The sequence below is a fragment of the Mus caroli genome, chromosome 2, assembly GCF_900094665.2.
Source record: "Mus caroli chromosome 2, CAROLI_EIJ_v1.1, whole genome shotgun sequence".
Taxonomy (NCBI): Eukaryota; Metazoa; Chordata; class Mammalia; order Rodentia; family Muridae; genus Mus; species Mus caroli.
In genome coordinates, this window is record NC_034571.1 from 148,808,425 (window position 1) to 148,828,848 (window position 20,424).

At 49.7% G+C, this 20,424-nt stretch overlaps 2 protein-coding genes across 2 annotated transcripts; one reads left to right on the forward strand and one right to left on the reverse strand.

Annotated features, from left to right (window-relative positions):
• The first annotated feature begins 1,288 nt into the window (after positions 1-1,288).
• LOC110283693 (uncharacterized protein RAB5IF homolog) lies at positions 1,289-11,552 on the forward strand. The gene is made up of 4 exons (XM_021149121.2): positions 1,289-1,601; positions 3,239-3,342; positions 10,381-10,510; positions 11,032-11,552. Exons 1-4 carry the CDS (start codon positions 1,488-1,490, stop codon positions 11,071-11,073), a joined length of 390 nt encoding a protein of 129 aa, XP_021004780.1. The 5' UTR covers positions 1,289-1,487; the 3' UTR covers positions 11,074-11,552.
• Positions 11,553-12,107: 555 nt separating this feature from the next.
• Sla2 (Src like adaptor 2) lies at positions 12,108-17,686 on the reverse strand. Its single transcript, XM_021156822.2, has 6 exons — positions 17,591-17,686; positions 17,187-17,273; positions 16,435-16,538; positions 13,501-13,650; positions 12,851-12,983; positions 12,108-12,514 (listed from the first exon to the last, which is right to left on the reverse strand). The coding sequence occupies exons 2-6, from the start codon at positions 17,219-17,221 to the stop codon at positions 12,397-12,399; spliced, it is 540 nt and encodes a 179-aa protein (XP_021012481.1). The 5' UTR covers positions 17,222-17,273; positions 17,591-17,686; the 3' UTR covers positions 12,108-12,396.
• Between the last annotated feature and the right edge of the window lie 2,738 nt (positions 17,687-20,424).

Consider the following 20,424-nt stretch of genomic DNA (forward strand, 5'->3'; position numbering starts at 1 on the left):
ACTCAGTGATTCCAGGCAAATTACTTTGCCTTTATAAACTCACTGCATAAAAGTGATGTTCCAGGCTGGAGAGATGGCTCATAGATTAAGAACACTAGCTGCTCCTCCAGAGGTTCTAAGTTCAATTCCCAGCAACCACATGGTAGCTCATAACCGTCTATAACGTGACCTGGTAACCTCTCTTCTGGCCTGCAGGCAAACATGCAGCCAGAACGCTGTATACATAATAAATAATTCTTGGGGGTTTTTTCTTTCTTTTTTTTTAGTGATATCCCTTAGCATAGCACATCCTGTGTGGCACCATCTGGAGGATGGGACTGTTTTTGCTCATTTGTCTGTTTGAGGCAGCATTTCTCACTCTGTATGCTAGACAAGCCTCGCTGTGTAACCCAGGTCAGGCGGGGCACAGGATCTTGGAATGTAGCCAGACCAGCCTAACATTCCTCCCCGGGTTTGGACTGCAGACGGGTCATAGTGTACACCACAACGTGTCGTTGTACAAGTTCGCAGGGGGTGCTGCTCCTTCTGTCCTTCCAAAACACATCCTGGGATGTGCTAACAACACACAGTGAGGACGGGGTAGCTAGCCCGACACTTACTACTTTTCTATTCCCCCTAGTGGGGTTCTCCCCTGGTTTCAACTTGCCTCATCCTTAGGAAAGAATTTCTCTCTTGGGATCTCAGCCTCACATTCGGATCTCAGAAGAGAACGCTGAGCAAGAGGAGACGTTAGGGTTCACAGAATTGTTTTTTTCCCGTTGACAGGTTGTCGTGACCGGGGACTCACCATCCTCCAGCAGGTAGACAGGCTTGCACCATCGCCAGGCGAGGGGACTTTGGTTTGGTTTGTTTTTGTTTTGTTTTCCATAGTCATGAACAAAGTCGTGAATAATGTGTAGGTATAGGAGAGAACACACAGAAGGTAACTCCAACGCGGCAGCCCAGGGCTTCCGGGAACCAAGGACCCGGCTCGGGAGGCGGATCAGGATGCAAGGCCACTTCTATGTGTCGCTCCCGGGGACGAGCCGCGGCTCAGCCAGCAAGGAAACGTCCAATCTCGGCTTTCCTCGGAGGGGCTGTGCCTCAGTCTCCACAGCGCCTCCTCGCGCACAGGTCGCCTCCGGACCGCACTTGTCCCTTCTCGCTCACCGTCCCCTGGCGTCCGCCGGAAACTTCCATCACTTCCGCCCACCGGAGGGGACGCTCGCGCCGAGGCGTCGCCGAGCTTCGGAGCCGACCGCCGCGTGGCCGCCGATTGGCTGCGTGCACACGTCATCAGGGCCCCGCCCCTCCCTCGGCGGCGCCTGCTCCGTGGAGCCTCGCTAGCCGGCCGCTGGGCAGAGAGAGAGGAGCTTCGGCGGGCCACAGCGCCTCGCTGCCCGGACTACCGCTGCCGCCTCGCGCGCCGAGTCCCGCCGTCCCAGACCCCGACTCCCTTCGGCTTGGCCCGCGCGCCCCACGCCCGGCTCGGGCGGCGCGACGGGAGGATGAGCGGCGGGCGGCGGAAGGAGGAGCCGCCTCAGCCGCAGCTGGCCAACGGGGCCCTCAAGGTGTCCGTGTGGAGCAAGGTGCTGCGGAGCGACGCGGCCTGGGACGACAAGGTGCAGAAGGCCCGGCGAGGGAGGACGGGCCCGGGTCTCCCTCGCCCCGGCCGATCGACCGGGCGCGGCCATGGGAGCAGGGAGCGGGGTGCCAAGGGGGCCGGCGCGTAGTGGAGCGAGCGGAGCCCCTGCCTTACTCCACCGTTTGCTCCGCAGGATCCGGAATAGTTAGCGCTTCTGAAGACTGCGCACGTGCCGGGTGCGGAATCCCCGAAGTGCGTTTACTTTGCACATTGCGAGGGGTGGCTCTGTCCTTGCTCGCTTAGATGAGAAAGAAGACATGCCCTGTGAGCTTTAAGATTCGAGAGCCGGTTCTAAGACCACCTTAAGAGGGTGTGAGTTAGTAAGAAAGTCGCTAGACATGGGTTAGAAGAGGTTGGGGACTTAACGATGCACTCGTTGGTCATCTCCAGAGGATCTGAGCGTGGACGCCTCCTATCATTGCTCCATTCTGTGATCTTCAAGCCTGTCACCATGCAGCCCGATTCTAGATGGTTTGAAAAGAATGCTATATTTGGACTCCTTCCGTTGTTTGGACTGCTGAAATTGGGTTTCCCTCCCTTCAGTTCCGCCATGGAGGGGGGAGTACTTCCTGAAGGTGCCCTTGGCCTGCCCCCAGCCCTGCCCAGCTCTTGCAAAACCTGTAGTCTTTGTGAACTGCTGTGTCATATTTTTTATCTTCCCCGGTCCAAGGACTGGTGTCTGGAGTCCAGGGCAGTTCACAAACCTGAGTGCTCTTTGTTGGGTGAAACTTAGATGAGCTGGCACAGGCCTAAGCACACACTTCTCCACCACCACGCTTTCCTAACTTTGGCTTTCTCAAAAGTCGCTGTACAGGAAGGGTGGGAACTGAAGTTAATAGTTTTTCTTCCTGGAGACTCTCTAGAATTTAGCTGGCCAGCCAAGGGTTATCTGTGGCCAGGAGCACAGTGCCCATTGTCACTTCAAAACAAACTTCTATTTACACAGCTTCTTTTAAAGAAGTAACGACTTCTCTAAAATAAAGAACAGGCTCTGGAATTAGTCACTTAATAGTCTAAATATATCATTTCCCATCACACTTTAGTAAAAGAAATGACAGAAGAACCACATATGGAGCAAGGTGGTGGTGGTAGTGCACTGGGAGGCAGAGGTCGAGGAATCCCTGAGTTGCAAGGCAGCCTGGTCTACAGAGTGAATTCCAAGACAGCCAGAGCTACACAGAGAAACCCTGCCTCGAAAACAAACAAAAAAGAACCACATATGGGGACTAGAGAGGCCTCAGCAGTTTAGAGTGGGCTCCAATCCAAGCACCCATATGGTGAGTCACAACGGTCTGTAACTCCAGTTCTGAGGAGTTCCAATGCTCGTCCAGCATCCATGGGCAGCAGGCACGCACATACCTGGTGCTCATGCATATATTAAGATAAAACATACATATAAAATAAATTTAGAAAAAAAAAGAGCTATGTGCTGAGCTAGACATTGTGAACCACACCTTTAATTCAGTACTCTTGACCCAAGGCCTAGTTTACATAGCAGATTCCAGGGCTACTTAATGAGAGTGTAGGAAATATTTAATAAGCTTTTGTTTCTCCACCTGTAGCTGTCCTGTGGCAGCCACTCCAGATAACGCATACATTGTGTCTTTTCTATAGGATGAATTTTTAGATGTGATCTACTGGTTCCGACAGATCATCGCTGTGGTTTTGGGTGTCATTTGGGGCGTTTTGCCCTTGCGAGGCTTCTTGGGAATAGCAGGGTAAGTCTTGGGTATCACAGTCTTGTGGTTTTGTCTGTCTGAGACAAGAGCTCACTTTGGAGCTTAGAACTTACAGCAGCTCTCTTGCCTCGGCCTAATACGCGCTAGGACTGTGAACAAGACACAGTGCTCAGGATCCTCATTTCTATTTTTTATTTAAAAAAAATTTCTTTTAAAGGCACAGGGTCTCGTCTAGCCTAGGTTGCCCCGTGACTCCTGCTCCTCTTGCCTCCTTTTCCCAAGTGCTGTTGGTGATTACAGCCGTGCATCAAAATGCTTGGTTGGCTCTGTTTTCCTTTTATGACTGGCACTGTGTGCATCTGATTACTAAAGCAAAGAAGTGCGCATTAGCACTCCTGGGCTGCAGTGTTCTTAGTTCCTCGGCCTAGGAGCATCTCATGTCGGGGTACTGTCCTAAGACTGGGCCAGTCTGTTTATTCCTGGGTCTAACATGCCTTCTTTTGAGTGGTTATATTATTGGCAACAACTGTGGCCTATGTGGAAGTTTGGGAAGTTAGAGGAGCTTTGTGGTTGATGACCTTTTTGTTGTTTTGTTTTGTTTTTGTTCTTGCTTTGCATTTTGCTTGATAAACAGCTCTTGCCCTTGGCAGGAGTTATTTTCTAGGTCCCTACATTTTAAAAGTGGAGGCCTGACTTTGCACATTTTACTTTCCTCCTGGCCAACAACAGCGGCCATGACACCTGCTCATAGTTCAGGCTAGGCAGTTAGTGAAAGCAAGTCTGTGCCGGTGAAACTGCATTTAAAGGCAGTTAAGTTGGAACTGTGAGTCAGCTCTTATAGAAGGAAGGAAGAAGGCTGCTTTTTCTCTTTCCCATAGGGAATGTAAGTGAGCACTCTCCGGTCTCACCTCTCCCCCATGGAAAGCCATGCTGGTTGGTTGGGGGATGACAGTGTCTCTTACTAGTTCTTCTCCTTCTTCTTTTTAAAATGTGTATTGGTGTTTTGCCTGCATGTATGTCTGTAGGACAGGGTCAGATACTGGAGTTACAGGCAGGTGTGAGCTGCCACGTAGGTGCTGAGAATTGAACCCAGGTCCTCTGGAACCACTGAGCCATCTCCCCAGACTCTTACTGGCTCTTTAGAGAGGGGAAGTGAGTCTGTTTCAGAAATAGAGTTGTATAACTTCTTGGACAGTAGTAATCCCAAAGAAATAGAGAGTAGCTCCTCTTGTTGACAGATCTATTCCAAGACCCTCAGCTGATACTCAAAACCATATCTCTGAAAAAGTTTAAATTATAAATGAAGAGCTAGACATGATGGTATAGGTCTGTAATCTCTGTACTTAGGAAGCTGAGACAGGAGGCTGTCCATGAGTTTGAGACCAGCTGGACTGCATAGTGAGTTTCTGGCCAGTCAGCCAAGGATATGAAGTAAGACTCTCTCAGAAAACCTTTTTTAAAAATTACAAATAAATGGTTGTGAGAGATTAACAGCAGTAACTAATAAAATAACAACTCCACCCGGGCAAGGTGGCACACGCCTTCATCCCAGCACTTGGGAGGTAAAGAAAGGTAAGCAGACCGCCAAATTCCAGGCCAGCCTAGTCTACAAAGCAAGATCCAGGACGGCAAGGGCTGTTACACAGAGAAACCTGGTCTCTAAAAAACCAAAACCAAACAAACAAAAAACCCAACTATAATAATACAAGCCATGTAATAAAATTACATGGTTCTTTTCTCTGTCTCAGAATATTTAGTTGTCAGCCGGATGTGGGATGTGGTGGTGCACACCTTTAATCCCAGCACTTGGGAGGCAGAGGCAAACGGAGTTCTAGGCCAGCCTGGTCTACAGAGTGAGCTCCAGGACAGTCAGGGCTACACAGAGACCCTGTCTCGGGGTGGGGCGTGGGGGTGGGAATTAGTTGTTGCATACTACTTCTGCTAGTGATGGTGTTAGATATTTGCAGAAAGTATTTAATGGCTTTCTTAGTATATCCAGATTGTTAGCATTACTCTTTAATTTTGAGACTGTTACTAAGTAGAGCCAGGGTTGTTTGAGGACAAGCACTGATATTGTCACAGGCCTGATAACCAAGCCACCATTGACTGACAGGCAGGATAATCTGCAGTGTAAGTGGAGGAATGATGCGGTGAAGTGGGGCAGCAGATTTTACTCACAGCGTGGAGTGGCTGCAGTTGAAGTGAATACAGTTTTTTACATGGCACATGTTTATCTGTAGAATTTCCCATTTGCCCATGATTGATGGTAGATAACTGAAACCACACAAAAACCAAGGAAGAGGTACCTACTGTTCTGTGCCTCCTAACCAAAAAGGTGTCCTGCTTTTTTTATACCGAGCAAGGCATTATATAAGGAAACCATTAAGAGTTGATGCTGTGGGTGCTTAAGGTGGGTTGGGGGTGACGAGACATTGGACCTAGGATTCTCCTAGGTGGAGAAGGTGGAAGGTGCTGATCACCGCACTTGAGCTAAAAGGAAAGGCAGAGAACAGTGCCAGAGGACAAGGGGGCTGTCCACCAGTGTAAGGGAGAGGATGAGGAGGCTGTCCACCAGTGTAAGGGAGAGGATGAGGGGGCTGTCCACCAGTGTAAGGGAGAGGATGAAGGGGCTGTCCACCAGTGTAAGGGAGAGGATGAGGAGGCTGTCCACCAGTGTACGGGTGAGATACTTCAAGTTCAGAACTCCTACACCTGTCAGATCTTACAAGACTATTTTTTTCTCTTTGGTACACAAGCTGCAATGTATGTGCCTACAGAGGCCAAAACAGAATGCCAGGTGTCTTCCTCTATTGCTCTGTGCAATGTTGTCTTCAGACAGGGTCTCTCACTAAACTAGTAGCTTGCCACCCCAAGTTAGGCCAGCTTGCCAGTGAGTTCTTGGGGTCTGCTTGTCTCAGCCCCCAATACTGGAATAACAAATATACGTTGCCATGACTGGGCTTTTATATGGGTGGTGGGGATTTGAACTCAGGCCCTCGTGTTTATAGAACTAGTGTTCTTAAGCACTGAGGTATATATTTTTTAAAGATTTATTTATTTTTATGTGAGTACACTGTAGCTGTCTTTAGACATATCGGAAGAGGGTATCAGATCTCACCACAGATGGTTGTGAGCCACCATGTAGTTGCTGGGAATTTAACTCATGACCTCTGGAAGAACGGTATGGTGCTCTTAACCGTTGAGCCATCTCTCCAGCCCAACCACTGAGGTATCTTTACAGCCCTTAAAACATTAAAAATATTTTTACTAGTTTTCATGGCAGTCAGAACAACTTAAGATGTTGGTTCTCTCCTTCACCACGTAGAAACCTAGAGGTTGAGCTTGGGCCAGCAGGTTTGGCTCAAAAGCCTTTGCTCACTAAAGCCCTTTTGTAAGATTTTGTTATGATTTCCTTTTTTTAAATGGCGACTTAAACTGTAACTCTGGCTGCCTGGAACTCACTTTGTAGACCTACTGATTTCAAAGTCACAGAGATCCATCTGCTTCTGCCTCTATAGTGCTGGGATTAAAGGCATGGGCCACTATGCCTGCCCTTCTGTAGGATGCTGAAAGGATATCTCTGAAGACATGCAGTCTGGGAATGATCTGACAAGGACCAGAGTAGTTCTTTGCTCTTCCTTCTGTGTGCAGACAGCCTTTAAAAACTTCATAGAAAACTCCGCTTTCAAGGTGTAGATCTGCTCCTTTGAAGCTATATAGTCTTGGGCTTACCTGAGGTCAGTTTCCTCATCAGTAAAATGGGGACAAGGAGTGACTGACGGGTGGATTAAGTAGGGTGGCTGAGTAACTTGCTAAGTGGAGTCAGGCGTATGTCAGTCGTCCACTGCTGTCGTCACGTGAGTAGGTTTACAAACGGTGGGAAAATGTGCCCGAGAGAACAAGAAACTGAATGCACTTTGTACTGACTCGGCCAGTGTGTGGGGCCACTATGCCAGAGTTGCCCATTTCTGGGATTCAGTCCCACACTCACCGCAGCCAGTTTCTCACCCTGGACAAACCCTGCCTTCCTCTGGGTTGGCACTTTCCCCACTTTGGAAAGGCCAAGAACTTTGATTTTGTTATTTCTCCGTCCCGGCTTCCTTTGCTTTAGGACTGACCTCCTGGTGCTTGTCTCTAGTGAATTCCCCTCTCCAGTTTAGCTGTCCTCTGTCCAGCTCCTGTCTTGCTTTATTTCATTCTGTGTGGCAGTTGGTTACAGTAAAACTCAAGCTTCCATTTTCTGTAATTTGCTTGAGAACTGGCGGACAGCTCTTCTGTCTACTAAGGTGTTGCATTGATGACCCACCTCTGGGTCTCAGCTCAGCATAGGATCACTATGTGCTCAGATAATGCTTGTTAAACTGTTTCGTTTATATGTGTATATTACGTGGATTTATTTCGTGTGTGTGTGTGTGTGTGTGAGTGTAGAAGTAAGAGAACAACTTGGAGTCAGTGTTCCACCATGTGGCTTGAACTCAGATTGGCAGGCGCAAGACATCTCGCTGGTCCTTTTGTTGTTGTTTACTGCAGGGGATAGGGACTCACTGTATTATGCAGGCTGACCTTGGATTAATCTTTCTCATCCTCCGAATACAAGAATGACCTTGAACTATTAATTTGTTTCCACCTCATACTGGGTTTACCTGCTGTATGACTCTCTTCCTCGTTTATTCAATAGTGATAACTCATATTTGAAACACAATTAGGATGAGGTCCTTCTAGGGCTTTCTCATCCCTGCCTCTAACCTCACTTACCATAGATTTAAATGCCTTTATTTCTGTGATGGCTGTCTGCATTGGATATTACTTCTGAAAAGAAGTGCCTGTGTCAGCCTTTTCCTTGTCACCCCACTCACTCACTCACTCCATGGTCCTCACATCAGCTCATTATCACTATGGGCTAATCTGGTTTGGTTTTTCCAAATCCACACACGCACACACACACACACACACATGACAGGGTTTCTCTGTGTAGCCTTCACTGCCCTAGAACTCACTTTGTAGATCAGGCCAGTCTCGAACTCAAAAAGATCAGAATGCCTCTGGGATTAAAGGCATGCAGGACCACTGCCCAGCCTTTTTTAAAGAATTGTTTTGTATGTACATAGCATCTATCTGCACACCTGATGCCATGGAATTACAGTAATATATAGTGGAGAGCTATCGTGTGGTTGTGGGGAATTGAACTCAGGACCTCTGAAAGAGCAGCCAGTGCTCTTAACTGCTGAGCCATCTCTCCAGCCCCTTTTTGTTCTTAAAGACAGTTCTTATCCTAGCCCAGACTGGCCTTGAAATTCCAGCAGTCCTTCTTGCCTCAACCTCCCAAGTATTGGATTGCAGGCACGGGTTGACCCATTTCTAGAGCTAGCTTATTATCTAAGCTTTCCAGTATCAGTCTCTAGCTAGAACCAGTAAGTCAGCCTGTCCAAAATAAAGGTCCTTTGGGGGATAGGAGGTGGCCAGATGCCAAGATTTCTGGCAGAAGATGAGGGTGTGGCTACAGTATAATCAAAAGCCTTGTTTCTTTGAAATCCAAGAACTGTTGCACTCACAGCCCATTGGGTTTAAAATGCCTTTGTCTCGTCTTACCTCTTCAGCCACATGCTCATCTCCAAGACACATTTGCTCTCCAGTCCTGAAACACGAGTAACAGATGAAAACCAGATTTCCCCACTCCTGTTCCTTCCGCTCATGAGAAACCCATTATATTACTGTCCACAAACCAGACTTGTGAAGCCTGTACACCCAGTCCTCTCACCTCCAATAGGATACAGTGATTCCACCCATCACCCGGGTAGTGCTTCCCACACACGCTCACACTCCTTCCCCATCCTCTCTATTCATTGTGTTCAGTTTCTGCATCAGCTCAATACATCCTGGGGTCAGACGGATGGGCTTCATAAATCATCAGTTTCAACCCCATTCCCATTGCTGTTATTAGCCCCTAATAGATGATAAACTGGAGCCAAGGGTATCTGGTTTACCTCGTCACTGAGTAACAAGCTATTCATAAATGGCCTTCTCTTGGGAATTAATGCAGAGAGCAAACAATGTTTTTACTTGCTTTACTAGGCCATAAAGCAATTAAATATGTCTGTCTCTGACCATCCTTCAACTGGAGCTATGTTGAGGCTTATGGCTGGTGTAGGTCTTATTTAGGGTGGCACGACAGCCATGCTGATTTCTTCGAGGAGGTGAGAGAAACTGTGTGCTTTACATTGGAGAATGAGTGTGGTGGTGGTGAGCTCCTTTAACCCCAGCACTCAGGAGGCAGAGGCAGGAGACCTCTTGTGAGCTTAAGGTCAGCTGATCTACATAGTGAGACCCTATCTCAAAAAAAAAAAAAAAGTGTAGATTGGAGAATTGGGGCAGTGCTAGGAATGGAACTCAAAGTTGAGTGTGTCTAGAACACTAGACAAGTGTTCTGCCATTGCATTGAGGCCCCTGCCTTGTGCTTTAAATGTTTTGTTGTTGTTGTTGTTGCTGCCTTGGTTTGGTTTGGTTTTTTTCGAGACAGGGTTTCTCTGTGTAGCCTTGGCTGTCTTGGAACTCACTTTGTAGACCAGGCTGGCCTCGAACTCAGAAATCCGCCTGCCTCTGCCTCCCAAGTGCTGGGATCAAAGGCGTGCGCCACCACCGCCTGGCTGCTTTAGATGTTTTATTTCACGCTTGTGACTAAGAGTAGTTGTTCCTTCCTTAAATCTCCAGCTTACTTGGGTAGGCAGCTCCACTTAAGGTGTAGACATTTGAATTATTCCTTCACTTCTCCAACCCTAATAACTATCAGAGGCCCCCTGTGTGTGTGTCCGTGTATGTGTGTGTCTGTGTGTGTGTGTGTGTGTGTGGAAGCTGAGGCCCCTCTGGATAGACTTACCCAGACACTCATGATGAAGTAAACAGATTGAGCCTGTCTTCCTAAGATTGGAACTTTTGTCTGGGAGTCATCCCCTGCCTGGGCAAGGCAGGGTGGGGAGATACCACACATGGACAAAGAATAAACTGGAACATGGGGGTGAGGGGGAGAGCCTGCGGCCTCAGAGCTTACGGTTTGTTTGGTGTTTATTCCCCTCACTCCAGATTCTGCCTGATCAATGCAGGAGTCCTGTATCTCTACTTTAGTAACTACCTACAAATCGACGAGGAAGAATATGGGGGCACGTGGGAGCTCACCAAAGAAGGCTTTATGACATCATTTGCCTTGTTCATGGTATGTGTAGCTACAACACCTTCTGTTCATTTAATGAGATGCCAGGTTGCTAGAGAAAATAATCATTGACTTATCAAATTTGAGTTCAGACTGAGGTACATAGAAAGAAAAAAAGCCAAAATGTAGATATGTGTATATGAAATATATCCAGGGGGAAGCAGCGGCTCCCACGGCTGTCATCTGAAGTGTAGAGTGTCTGCTATGCATACAGTGACATGATGATCGTCTGCTCCTGAGCATAGGTGAGCCTTGAAAACATTATGCCAAATGGAAGACTCTACGGCTACATGGTCCCCTTAGTAAAACACAGATACACAGGGCCAGAGACAGAAAGTAGGTTAGTGGTTGCCAGTACCTGAAGGGAGAGGGGTACTGACTTTTTCTTTGATGTTTTGAGATTAATGATAATTATCCTTCATGAGCATCCTAAAGACCTCAGATTTATACATTGCCTTCTTCATGTGGGGGAGGAGCCTGTGTTGATCCAGGTGATGACATGAATATTGCTGTGTCTCCCATAGGTCATTTGGATCATCTTTTACACTGCCATCCACTATGACTGATGGCACTTGCTCCCGTCTCTTCTGTCCAGTCCAAAGGACCCTGTTACTACAGCACAGATACATGCTTATTGGGGCACTCCTGCCGAGTGGAACCGGGAAGACCCACGTCTCCTGAACTTAGAATCAGCGTGTTGGGCATCAGTGTTTTCTGCAAGGGTTGTGAAACTTTTCAAAGAACCATCCGCCTTTGGGGAAGCATTTCTGAATTTGTCCATTGTCAACTGTTTTTCCTTGGATACCATCATGTAGCAGCTGTTTGCCAGGTGGAGCTGCTGTTGAATTTGCTGCGCCTCTGGATCCGGAGGAAACATTGTCTTCCTTGGTTCTCCGTCAGGTGTACAGTTTTTAAACCATCACTGCATCTCAAGTCTTCTGAAAACACCATGTGTGTGGTCCATGGTACAATACAAGCAGCCATCTAATAAGTCTCCATTGTAGGATGTTTTCAGAAACTTGAATAAACAAATCTTTAACTGAAAGTGTGTTGGCATGCCTGGTAAACTAAAGCCTTGCTTACCTACTGACCTTACCCTCTGAACCTAGGAGCAGGGATCAGCAGAGCCCCTGCTCTCCTCCCACAGCAGCAGTAGCAGCCAGACTCTTTCTCTTTTGGCTGGAGTTGGTGAAGGTTATTGCTTTGGTATTGGCATTTCAGAGAGGGTCCACCACCTGATGTCCTGACTCAGTACTGAGATAGGTGCCTGGTCTAGATGTGAGATTTAAATGGTGTCATTTTGTGTTTGACCACCAGGTGGCAGGACAGGGGTATGCGGAGGACCTGGCTGTTTGAACTCTGTCTGAGGTTGGCTGAAAGGACATGATGGGAGATCATGGGAAGATCTGGATTGTCAGTCTTCCCCGTGCGTGGGAGTTAGGTGGGGTCTACTGCGGTAAAGCCATCCAGTGTTGCTCTTGTCAATGCTTTCTGAGCCATCCTACCATCTGAGATGTGTTTGCATTCTGGAAAAGACTTGTGAGCCTTCCCAATATTTTTTCTCTCCATGGTAGTGATGCTCTCTCTGTCTTTTAGTAGGGCTGAGTAGCTGCTGTATGGACATTACTCTCAGGAAGTGACTTATCAGACCTCAGAAGTATTTTATTCTCTGTAGAGGCCCAGCCCTGCTTTGAACTGCACTGCACATGGACTAGAAGTGGTAGGCAGGGGTGAGGCCTTAGGAGATACATGACTTATCCGAAAGCCCAGGTGAGGCCCGGAGTGTCTCTGCCCCACCCCAGCCTTGCCTCCTGGAGCTTTGTCAGGGTCAGCCGAGTTGGAGCTCTCGGTGCCACAGTCTTGGTTCTCTTTCTCTTTGTGCTCCAGGGCTAAGCATCATCCAGGGGGTCCTCAGCCAGGCTGATGTAGGAACTGAGGGACTCTCGGAGCCCCTCGCTGAGCAGAGATGCCTCCCCACTCGCAGGTGCTTCCAGAAACAGGAGGCTGCTGTGGATGGGGGACAGCGGGTGAAGGAGTCACTTCCCCTGTGCTCGCCACACAGTTCACTGCCTCAGAATAACACTTGTCGCTGACAAACTCAGGCTCCTCATTTCTTACTGATCTTACTCCATCTTACCTCCCTGTGATCAGGACTGCCACCCAGTCTAACCTTCATCCTACCCTGGCTCCCCTGAGGTCCGTGCCTCCCTTTCCCAACTCTGCCTTGTCCTCTACACTGCTTCAGCCTGGCTGGACTCTAGAAGTGTCCCTGAATGTGACAGCCCCATTGTGGGTTGTGAGTCTATTCTTACTCTGCCTTTATGTTTCAAATATTCTCCTTACCGGTCCAGCTTTTTCCAATTTAGTGATGATGTTGGCACAGTCACAGGTGGAGGTGTATCTTTGCCAGGTAGTGGCCCAAGCTTCTGCAGGACACACGGCTCCCTGAGGGGACAGCAGATGCCATCTGCTAGCTCTGTGGAAGAGATCCAAACCTGTGATATGGTACCTGCCCCAGGAGTTTTCTGTGCTTGGCATATTGAGGGCATGGTTGCCAAAAAGTAATAGGAAGTGATGGGTCTCATAAAGGCGGAGAGGTGGTAAAGGTCAGCTGGGCAAAGTTATGGGGTACTTAATTCTGTAGAACTGAGAAGCAAGTAGGGAGAGGTCAGCCTGGGACCCATCGTACCTACTGTATAGAACCACCTTGTAGGAAACCCCAAGTCAGCTTTCTCAAGAGGTGTCCCCCTACACACTTTTTTTCTTTCCTCAAGACAGGTTTTCTCGCCGGGCGGTGGTGGTGCACGCCTTTAATCCCAGCACTTGGGAGGCAGAGGCAGGCGGATTTCTGAGTTCGAGGGCTGCATAAGGATCAATAGCAGAAGTGCCTCCTCTGTATAGCTCCAGCAGATCAAGGGTCTAAGGGCACAACTGACTATCTCCTAGGCCCCTCATCCAGTCCGCAGTGGAGGCAAAATGCAAGCTCTACATACCAGAGTAATGCTCCACCAGGGCATGGAGTGAGGGGAAGGTGAGGCGAGGTGAGATGTACAGCCAGCCATTGTCAAGACGCTGTATCCTGTAGTGTCTGATCCGGTCCCAAGATGCAGGGCGGCTGAGTCGGACGGACAGGGAATAGCAGCCTAAGGAGGAAAGGGTCCAGGGTGGGTCCAGGGTGAGACCCAGCCCTGCCGAGGTTGGAAGAAGGAACAAACAATAGCCACAGCCCAGTCTTCAGGGGGATGCTGGGGTCAGGATAAAGACTATTAGTTGTAATAGGAGTCTGTGGTCCTCAGGATGAGTGAGCATTAAATATCCGCTGTATGGATAAAGACTCAGGTGGCACAGGGTTGGAATGAGAAAGTAAGTAGATGTCACCATGGCCAGAGAGAAAGTCACTCTGGAAAGTTTGGTGTTAACAGTTGAGTTTTACTTTCACACCCAACAATCCTATCTCATACATGGGGAAAAACATACCCAGCAGTGCCCTTCATAGATAACCATGCTCACAAACAGCCTGTTTGGGCCAGTAGTACAATAAAGTGCAGAGGCTGTACCTCAGTGGTAAAGTGCTGGCCTAGTGTGCACACTACTATGTGCTAGGAAATCCCCATGACCTCACACAAAGACCAGAGCATCCATCCCAATGACTGACCTGAGAACCAGCACTCTAACATCACACAGGATACTAGAACTCAGGGTCAGTTTGCGGTTTGGGCCCTTGGACCACAGAACAAAAATGCAGACTGTCACTTAGTATCTGAAATAGGTCTGACTCTCCAGGACTCCCGACTCCAGCACACACTGGGGTTTCTTACTCTACTTCACTACAAACGTGCCTTGTCCAGTGAGGAGCCTCACTGTTTCAGATTCCAGATCCCAAGACACATTCCTGATCAATTAAACCAGCTCAAGCTTGGTGTGCAGGCATCCGTGTTATAAGCTTCTCCAAGGCAATTCCAACATAACAGCTAAGAACTAGTTCTCAGCGTAAGTTCCCCAAGCCAGCAGTGTAAGCGAGGAGCATGCTCAACCTCAGTCTAGGACCCCTGTCAGCAAGCTGGGTGTGCAGTATCCCTGTAGGTAATTCTGTTGCATCCCTGGATAGAAACCCTCAGGTCTATAAGCAATGAACGAAAGTGATCTCTTTACCCAGGCTAGGTGCATGTGCCCTTCAGCTTAAGCTATGCTGTAGAAAGGGAGCCAGAAGGAGAGGGCAGGCTCAGGCTTGGGAAACAGCCATCCTAAAAGGTCAGCAAGGGAAGAGTGTTTTATATGTGTAAACTAGCAAGCCCGAGGGATCCTCCTGTCCCGTGGCCTCAGGACTAAGATTACAAGCATACATCACCATGCCAGGCCTTTCACATCTGTGCTGGGGTTTGAACTCAGGACCACATGCTTGCTAAGCAAGTACTTTTTAGACTGAGGCATCCTCTGGCCCCCTCTGCCTTTAATTATTTTTATTTTGTAGGTGAGGGCCTTACTCTGAACTTTCGGCTAAGCCTAGATCTCACTGTCAGTTCAAGTTGGCCTTGAATTCCTGTCTCTCTGTCTGAGTGCTAGAGTTAGCGCACCATCACTGCTAGCCTTCTGTCGAGACAGAGTCTCACACAGAACACATATGCCCTGCAGTCTCTATGTAGCTCAAAGTGACTTTGAATTCTTGGTCCTCTGGGCTCTGTCTCCCAAGTGCTGGGTTTCTGGCATGTACCAACTTGCACTAACTCCGGGTCTTTCTTCTGCTTCTGATGAGAGCGGCCTTCTGACTGACTGAGAAGTACCTGCTTTGCAAGCATGTGGTCCTGAGTTCAAACCCCAGCACAGATGTGAAAGGCCTGGCATGGTGATGTATGCTTGTAATCTTAGTCCTGAGGACACAGGACAGGAGGATCCCTCGGGCTTGCTAGCTGGCGATAGGGACGCTGGTCCCAACTTTTCTGTGTATCCTTCCAAGTCCTTGAAGATCTTTACGGATTCCTCTTGGCTCCTCCCTTACCACTCCATGAATTTCCCTTGTACATGCCCCTTCTTACGTCAGAGGGCAGAATGAACAGCACACAGGGTGGTCACTATACTCTGGCACCAGGCCCGAGGTAGGGTGGGGTGGGTAGCCGAGCACTGAGCACTTCCTGTGGCTTTTCTAGCTCACAGCCGGTAGGTCTGCAGGGTTCCAGTCCCAGTCACCACGGCCACCACCGACGTTTCCTGTTTGCTGCTGCTGCACTGGGGCCAGCTGCGCCATCATCACCCACAGCCAGCCAGTGTGTGTGAGGTTTGCATGAGGGTGAGGGGTTGAGGTTTCTTGGAAATTAGGAGAGGCTGGAGGAAGGTTCATCCAGGAAGCCCCTGAGGGAAGTGCATGCCCTGTAGAAGTGGAGAACAAGGAGTCTGACAGCCCACCTCAATTAGGGCAGACCTGGGAGGTATACCTGCCCTCCGGAGTGTCTCATCTCCTCTATAGGCTGTTACTAGCAAATTTCATATTATTGACCTTGAGGTCTCTGAGGTGCCTGGCTTGTGATGAACATTTTCCAAAAGATCATATCATGTGCTGTGTTGTGAAGGGTTATCACCACTGCTGGTCTGAGTAAAATCCCGGTTGCCAAATATAGACTAAGCTTGGATCCCTTTTGGTGAATTCATACCCACCTTGCTCTCTTGTCAAAGAATCCTCAAGGAAACAATGTAGCTCAACTCCAAGCCTAGGTCCCCACTCCAGGAAGTTTCCCCTTGATTGGGCTAGGTAAACTGTCTTTCCTTTGTCCTCATAGGCTGGTGGCTCCACCTCAGGTCCTTTTACAGTACAGGGCCTGGCTGGACTCAAGAAACCCCCACTGACTGTTTGGAATAGTGACAGCCTGTCTTCTGTGACCTCCTGTCCTGAGCCCCACTCTAGAGAGGTAGGGGTGGGAACTGCATTTACCCACCTCTCCTGGTCTGGCTCTCCCGGATGAGGAAGGCCCCTCCAGGGTTCCCAGGTAACAGGAGTAGTTCCTCAGCTTTCTCCCGGCTCAGGCCCTCGTACAGCCACCTGGAGGAGCGAAGAACAACAGGGTAGGCTTGTGGGTTTTCAGAGAATCCTTCCATACCTCTCTGTAACCTTGACGAGATCTGCCCTCCCTTGCCCTCTGGACCTAGAAGTTCTCTGTAGCAGGAAGAGCAAGTACTCAATAGCTTAGAGGCCCCCTCTGGCTTTGCTGCTGCTCCAGAGACTTTGGGAGCAGCCTTGTGATGGCAGCCCCAGGCTTTCCTTGCCTGAAGACTCCATTCCCAAATGTCCTGGGCTGATGGAGTGATGACAGCATCAGCTGCTTCCAGCCTTTGTCCCATTGCTGCCCTATCCTCCGGCCGCTACTGTTGGCCCACTCTCCTTTGTGAGAAGTGCCCCTTTGTCTTCCCACTTCAGATTGTCCTTATAGACTGTGTCTGTCTCCTACATGTCCCCTTCAGTGTCCTCTACACTTGATCCTAGCCACCTTCCAAAGCCCCACACCATGACACCTCCTCTCTGGGGCCTTCTCTGGGCTCCTAAGTCTCCTAGGCCAAGCTGAACAAGACGTGAGAGTTGTTCTCTGCTCTTTTGGAGGGCAGGGTCTAGGGTCAGCCTGTGATCCTGCATAAAGAGAGTGTGGGAAGAATGGAGGAAGGTCCCCAAGGTGAAGCTGCACCAGGTACTCACCCATGGGCGACTTTGGCCACATACACACTGGGCATGTGGTACTCCCTGCCTGAGACTTCCGACTGGACTGTCCACCAATCTCCATCCCTGTGGAGAGATCGCAGAGGGAGGGCACCACCTTCACTGGGAGTTTGCAAGTACCTGTCCTGCTCATTTCCCAGAATTCCCTACACCAGGATCCTCCTTGGGTGAGGGCCTGGCAGGCTGGCCAATGATCCAAGGCTTCCTGTTCCAAGGCCTGACCTCCACTGCCTCTCTCCCTGCAGTGTGTCAGGCTGCCAGAAACCACCCAGAGACGTGGCCATATGGGAACCTTCCAAGAGTAGCCCCGTGCCTCCCTTCTGGTTTTGGAAGTTCCTTCCCCCCCACAGTGCAACCTCAGGGACTCAGTGTGGTAGACTTACTCAGAGATGATGGTCAGCGGCTCCCCGAGTCTCAGAGATAGTCTGGCCTGCTCACCTGCTGGGAAACTGCCCAGGGCCACAGCTGTGACCTTGTGTCTTTCTAAAGAGAGGAATAGATACGCTTACCCTCTTAGTCAGTTCTCTCTCAAAATATGAGGTGTAATTGATTTTTTGCCTTGGCTCCCCTCAAACCCCCCCCCACACACACACACACAGGCCCCCTTCAGGAGAAGGGTTAGCCCTAGAGTCTGAAGTGTTTCCAGCAGGCTCCACAGAACTTGGGAAACCCCAGATAGCTTTGGGGTCTCCCATGAAGGCCTTCAGCTCCTGTGGGTAGAGAACCTGGTTCCTGGCCATGCCTCCCTATATGTCTCCCTCCAGAGAGTTTGAGAAAAAGATTCTACAAATTAAAAACCTACAGGGCAGAGGCAGGGGATACTGCTTAGAGGAACAGCACCTACCTAGAACATTAAAGGCCCTGGGTTCCATCCCTAGCACCGTAGTAAACCAAAACAAAAAACCCACTGCAACTAGAAGCCTCTATCACATGCATCTGAGGTGGGCCTCTGAAGGGTGGTGGGACCACACAGCAGCTCTCCAGGCAGGGTGGGGGGAAACACACCCCAGGAAGGCTAACAGCTTGGCCTGGGGCCCCAGGAATGACAGCATCGTGAGCTCCAGCACAGACACGTGCTGGCTGTCAGGAGACAGAAAGCGGGGTCTGTGAACAGAGGACAAGCTCCTTTTCCAGGGTGGGGCTCTTCCCCACACACCTGACTCTGGTTTTCTTGTTGTTCCTACGTCAGGCCTCGGGAGAGATGTCCACGTGAACGGGCTCTGTAAGTCTAGAGCACTGAGCAAAGGCACAGAGTGGATTCCCAGTGGCCTATGCCTGGGCCAATGAGTGAAGGCCCACGCTGCCCCTGAGAAGTGCCACCAGAGGCTGCTATTGCAGGTCTGACCAGGACAAGAGCCCCAAGGGAGCATATGACTAAGGGGACCCAGACCCTGCACATGAGGCCCACTGGGGGCTTTTCCCATCATTTTGCTTCTTACTGAACCCTTACTACTTCCCTGATGTGTGTGTGTGTGTGTGTGTATCTCCAATGTGCATGAAGGTCTCAAGGCCCTGATACAGCACTCAGCAAGGAGAAGGGCATAATTCCAATCTCCTACCACCCTGCTCATGGGCTCAGTCTGGGGAAGAGGGGAGCGTGAGGGGCTGTGTGACAGCTGCACCTCTCAGAAAGGGCCCCAGCTTCCCGGGAGGTGAAGAAGGTTCCAGTGGAGGAGTCACGGGCCTGGGTCATGGAAGCAGAGTAAAGCTAAGGCTCTCAGTGGCCAAGAGAACATAGTGGACATGAAGTCCAACTTGGAGGTCGGGCATTAGGTAGCAAGCAGAAGACAGTTCACCCAGTCTAACCATTCCCCCCCAACCCTGCAGAGCCTGCAAGTGTCTGTTGAAACCTAATTCACCTGCATTGGATCTCTTTCCTTTCCCTGTCCTTTCTCAGTAAGGATCTCCAAAAGAGAGACTTGTTAGCACATGGATACAGGATGCCAGGAAAAGCAGTCAAGGTCAACAGGAAGGGTTCTTTGTCTCTAAGAAGCTCCCAAAGTACTAAGGTCCTACAGGACTCTGGGATGCGCTCAAGAGGGAGCTGAGGCCCAGGAGGAGGAGAGGGAGAACAGGCAGACTGTATAAGGATCTAGGAGGTAGGTGAGAGCAAATTGTCCCTTGTTGTCCCTCTTAAAAGGTTAGTAGAAACCCCCACAGCAGGAAGCTCCTTAGACCACACTCCCTGTGGCCAACAATGCCTGATGACCCCTGAGGAGGTCTCTCTCACAGAAGAGCGGAACAAAGAGGCCTGGTAAGGGTCCTTGCTCTCCTGAAAGCTGTGTCCTTGCATGCCTGGCCGGTGAGCCCAGTGGCCCAGCTTCACACTTTCTTCAGAAAGGCTGCTCTGACATGCTCCTCTGCACACTCTCATCTCTGCAACACCCTGCCACCAAATCTGACACAACCATCACTTGCAAGGGTTTAGTTTCTGGCTCAGGGGCAGAGACTGGGACCATCTTGTCCGTTGTTGTCTCTTCAGTTTCTGTCACAGGGCTTGGCACCTGGCAGAGCCTCAGTAAGTTTAAGATTGAGGCAGGCCCAGGGAACAAATGCCTCCTAGACTGGGCTAGTCACAACTCATATTCCTCCTGGGACAAGACAGCTCCATTGAGAGATCTCCTCCTTTCCTTGGAGACTAGATAGAAGGGAGGAGAGATCCCCTGAGTGAGGTACACTTGCTGGGAGGTCACCACTCAGAAGCACCAGGTTGACTCAGTAGCCTGAGGCTGCCGCTAGCTCAGTGGAAAAGAAGGCGGTGCCTTGTGGTTTTCAGATCTCTTCCTGAAGGTATCCCACACGGAGGAGAGTGCTCCAGGGCCCCAAGGCACCGGGGATGTCATGGCCCTGTGGGGACTGGCACTAGAGAGATAAGAGGCTTAGGTGGGGAGCAGGAAGAGAAACCCACATCTTAAGGGTCTGGGGGTTAAAAACTCACAGCTTCTGCGCAAGCAAGCTCAGCTGCCAAACACCTGGGCTCTGCAGCCTCGGGATAGGTGGGGCCTCGGGGTAGGTGGGGTAGGTTGTTAGCTACTCCCCAAGCCCCTCCCAACAGTGCTGCTGCTAGGGTTGGATGATCTTGTTATCTGTCATGGTTAGTTCTCTAAACCGCCATGGCTCCACACAGCATTTGATAATGTCTGACCAAACCAGTCTGGCTATTTCTGTGAAGATAATTTTCTTTTTTTTTTTTTTTTTTTTTTTTTTTTTTTTTTTT

Bases quoted from the DNA above. Each gene is read 5' to 3' on its own strand.
- LOC110283693 (XM_021149121.2), top strand. From the start codon at position 1,488: ATGAGCGGCGGGCGGCGGAAGGAGGAGCCGCCTCAGCCGCAGCTGGCC. The intron at 1,602-3,238 runs GTGCAGAAGGCC...TCTTTTCTATAG, and splicing joins ACGCGGCCTGGGACGACAAG to GATGAATTTTTAGATGTGAT. The intron at 3,343-10,380 runs GTAAGTCTTGGG...CCCTCACTCCAG, and splicing joins GGCTTCTTGGGAATAGCAGG to ATTCTGCCTGATCAATGCAG.
- Sla2 (XM_021156822.2), bottom strand. From the start codon at position 17,221: ATGCCCAGTGTGTATGTGGCCAAAGTCGCCCATGG. The intron at 12,984-13,500 runs GTATGTAGAGCT...TCTCTTCCACAG, and splicing joins CCTGGTGGAGCATTACTCTG to AGCTAGCAGATGGCATCTGC. The intron at 12,515-12,850 runs GTAAGGAGAATA...CCCCATCCACAG, and splicing joins AATTGGAAAAAGCTGGACCG to CAGCCTCCTGTTTCTGGAAG.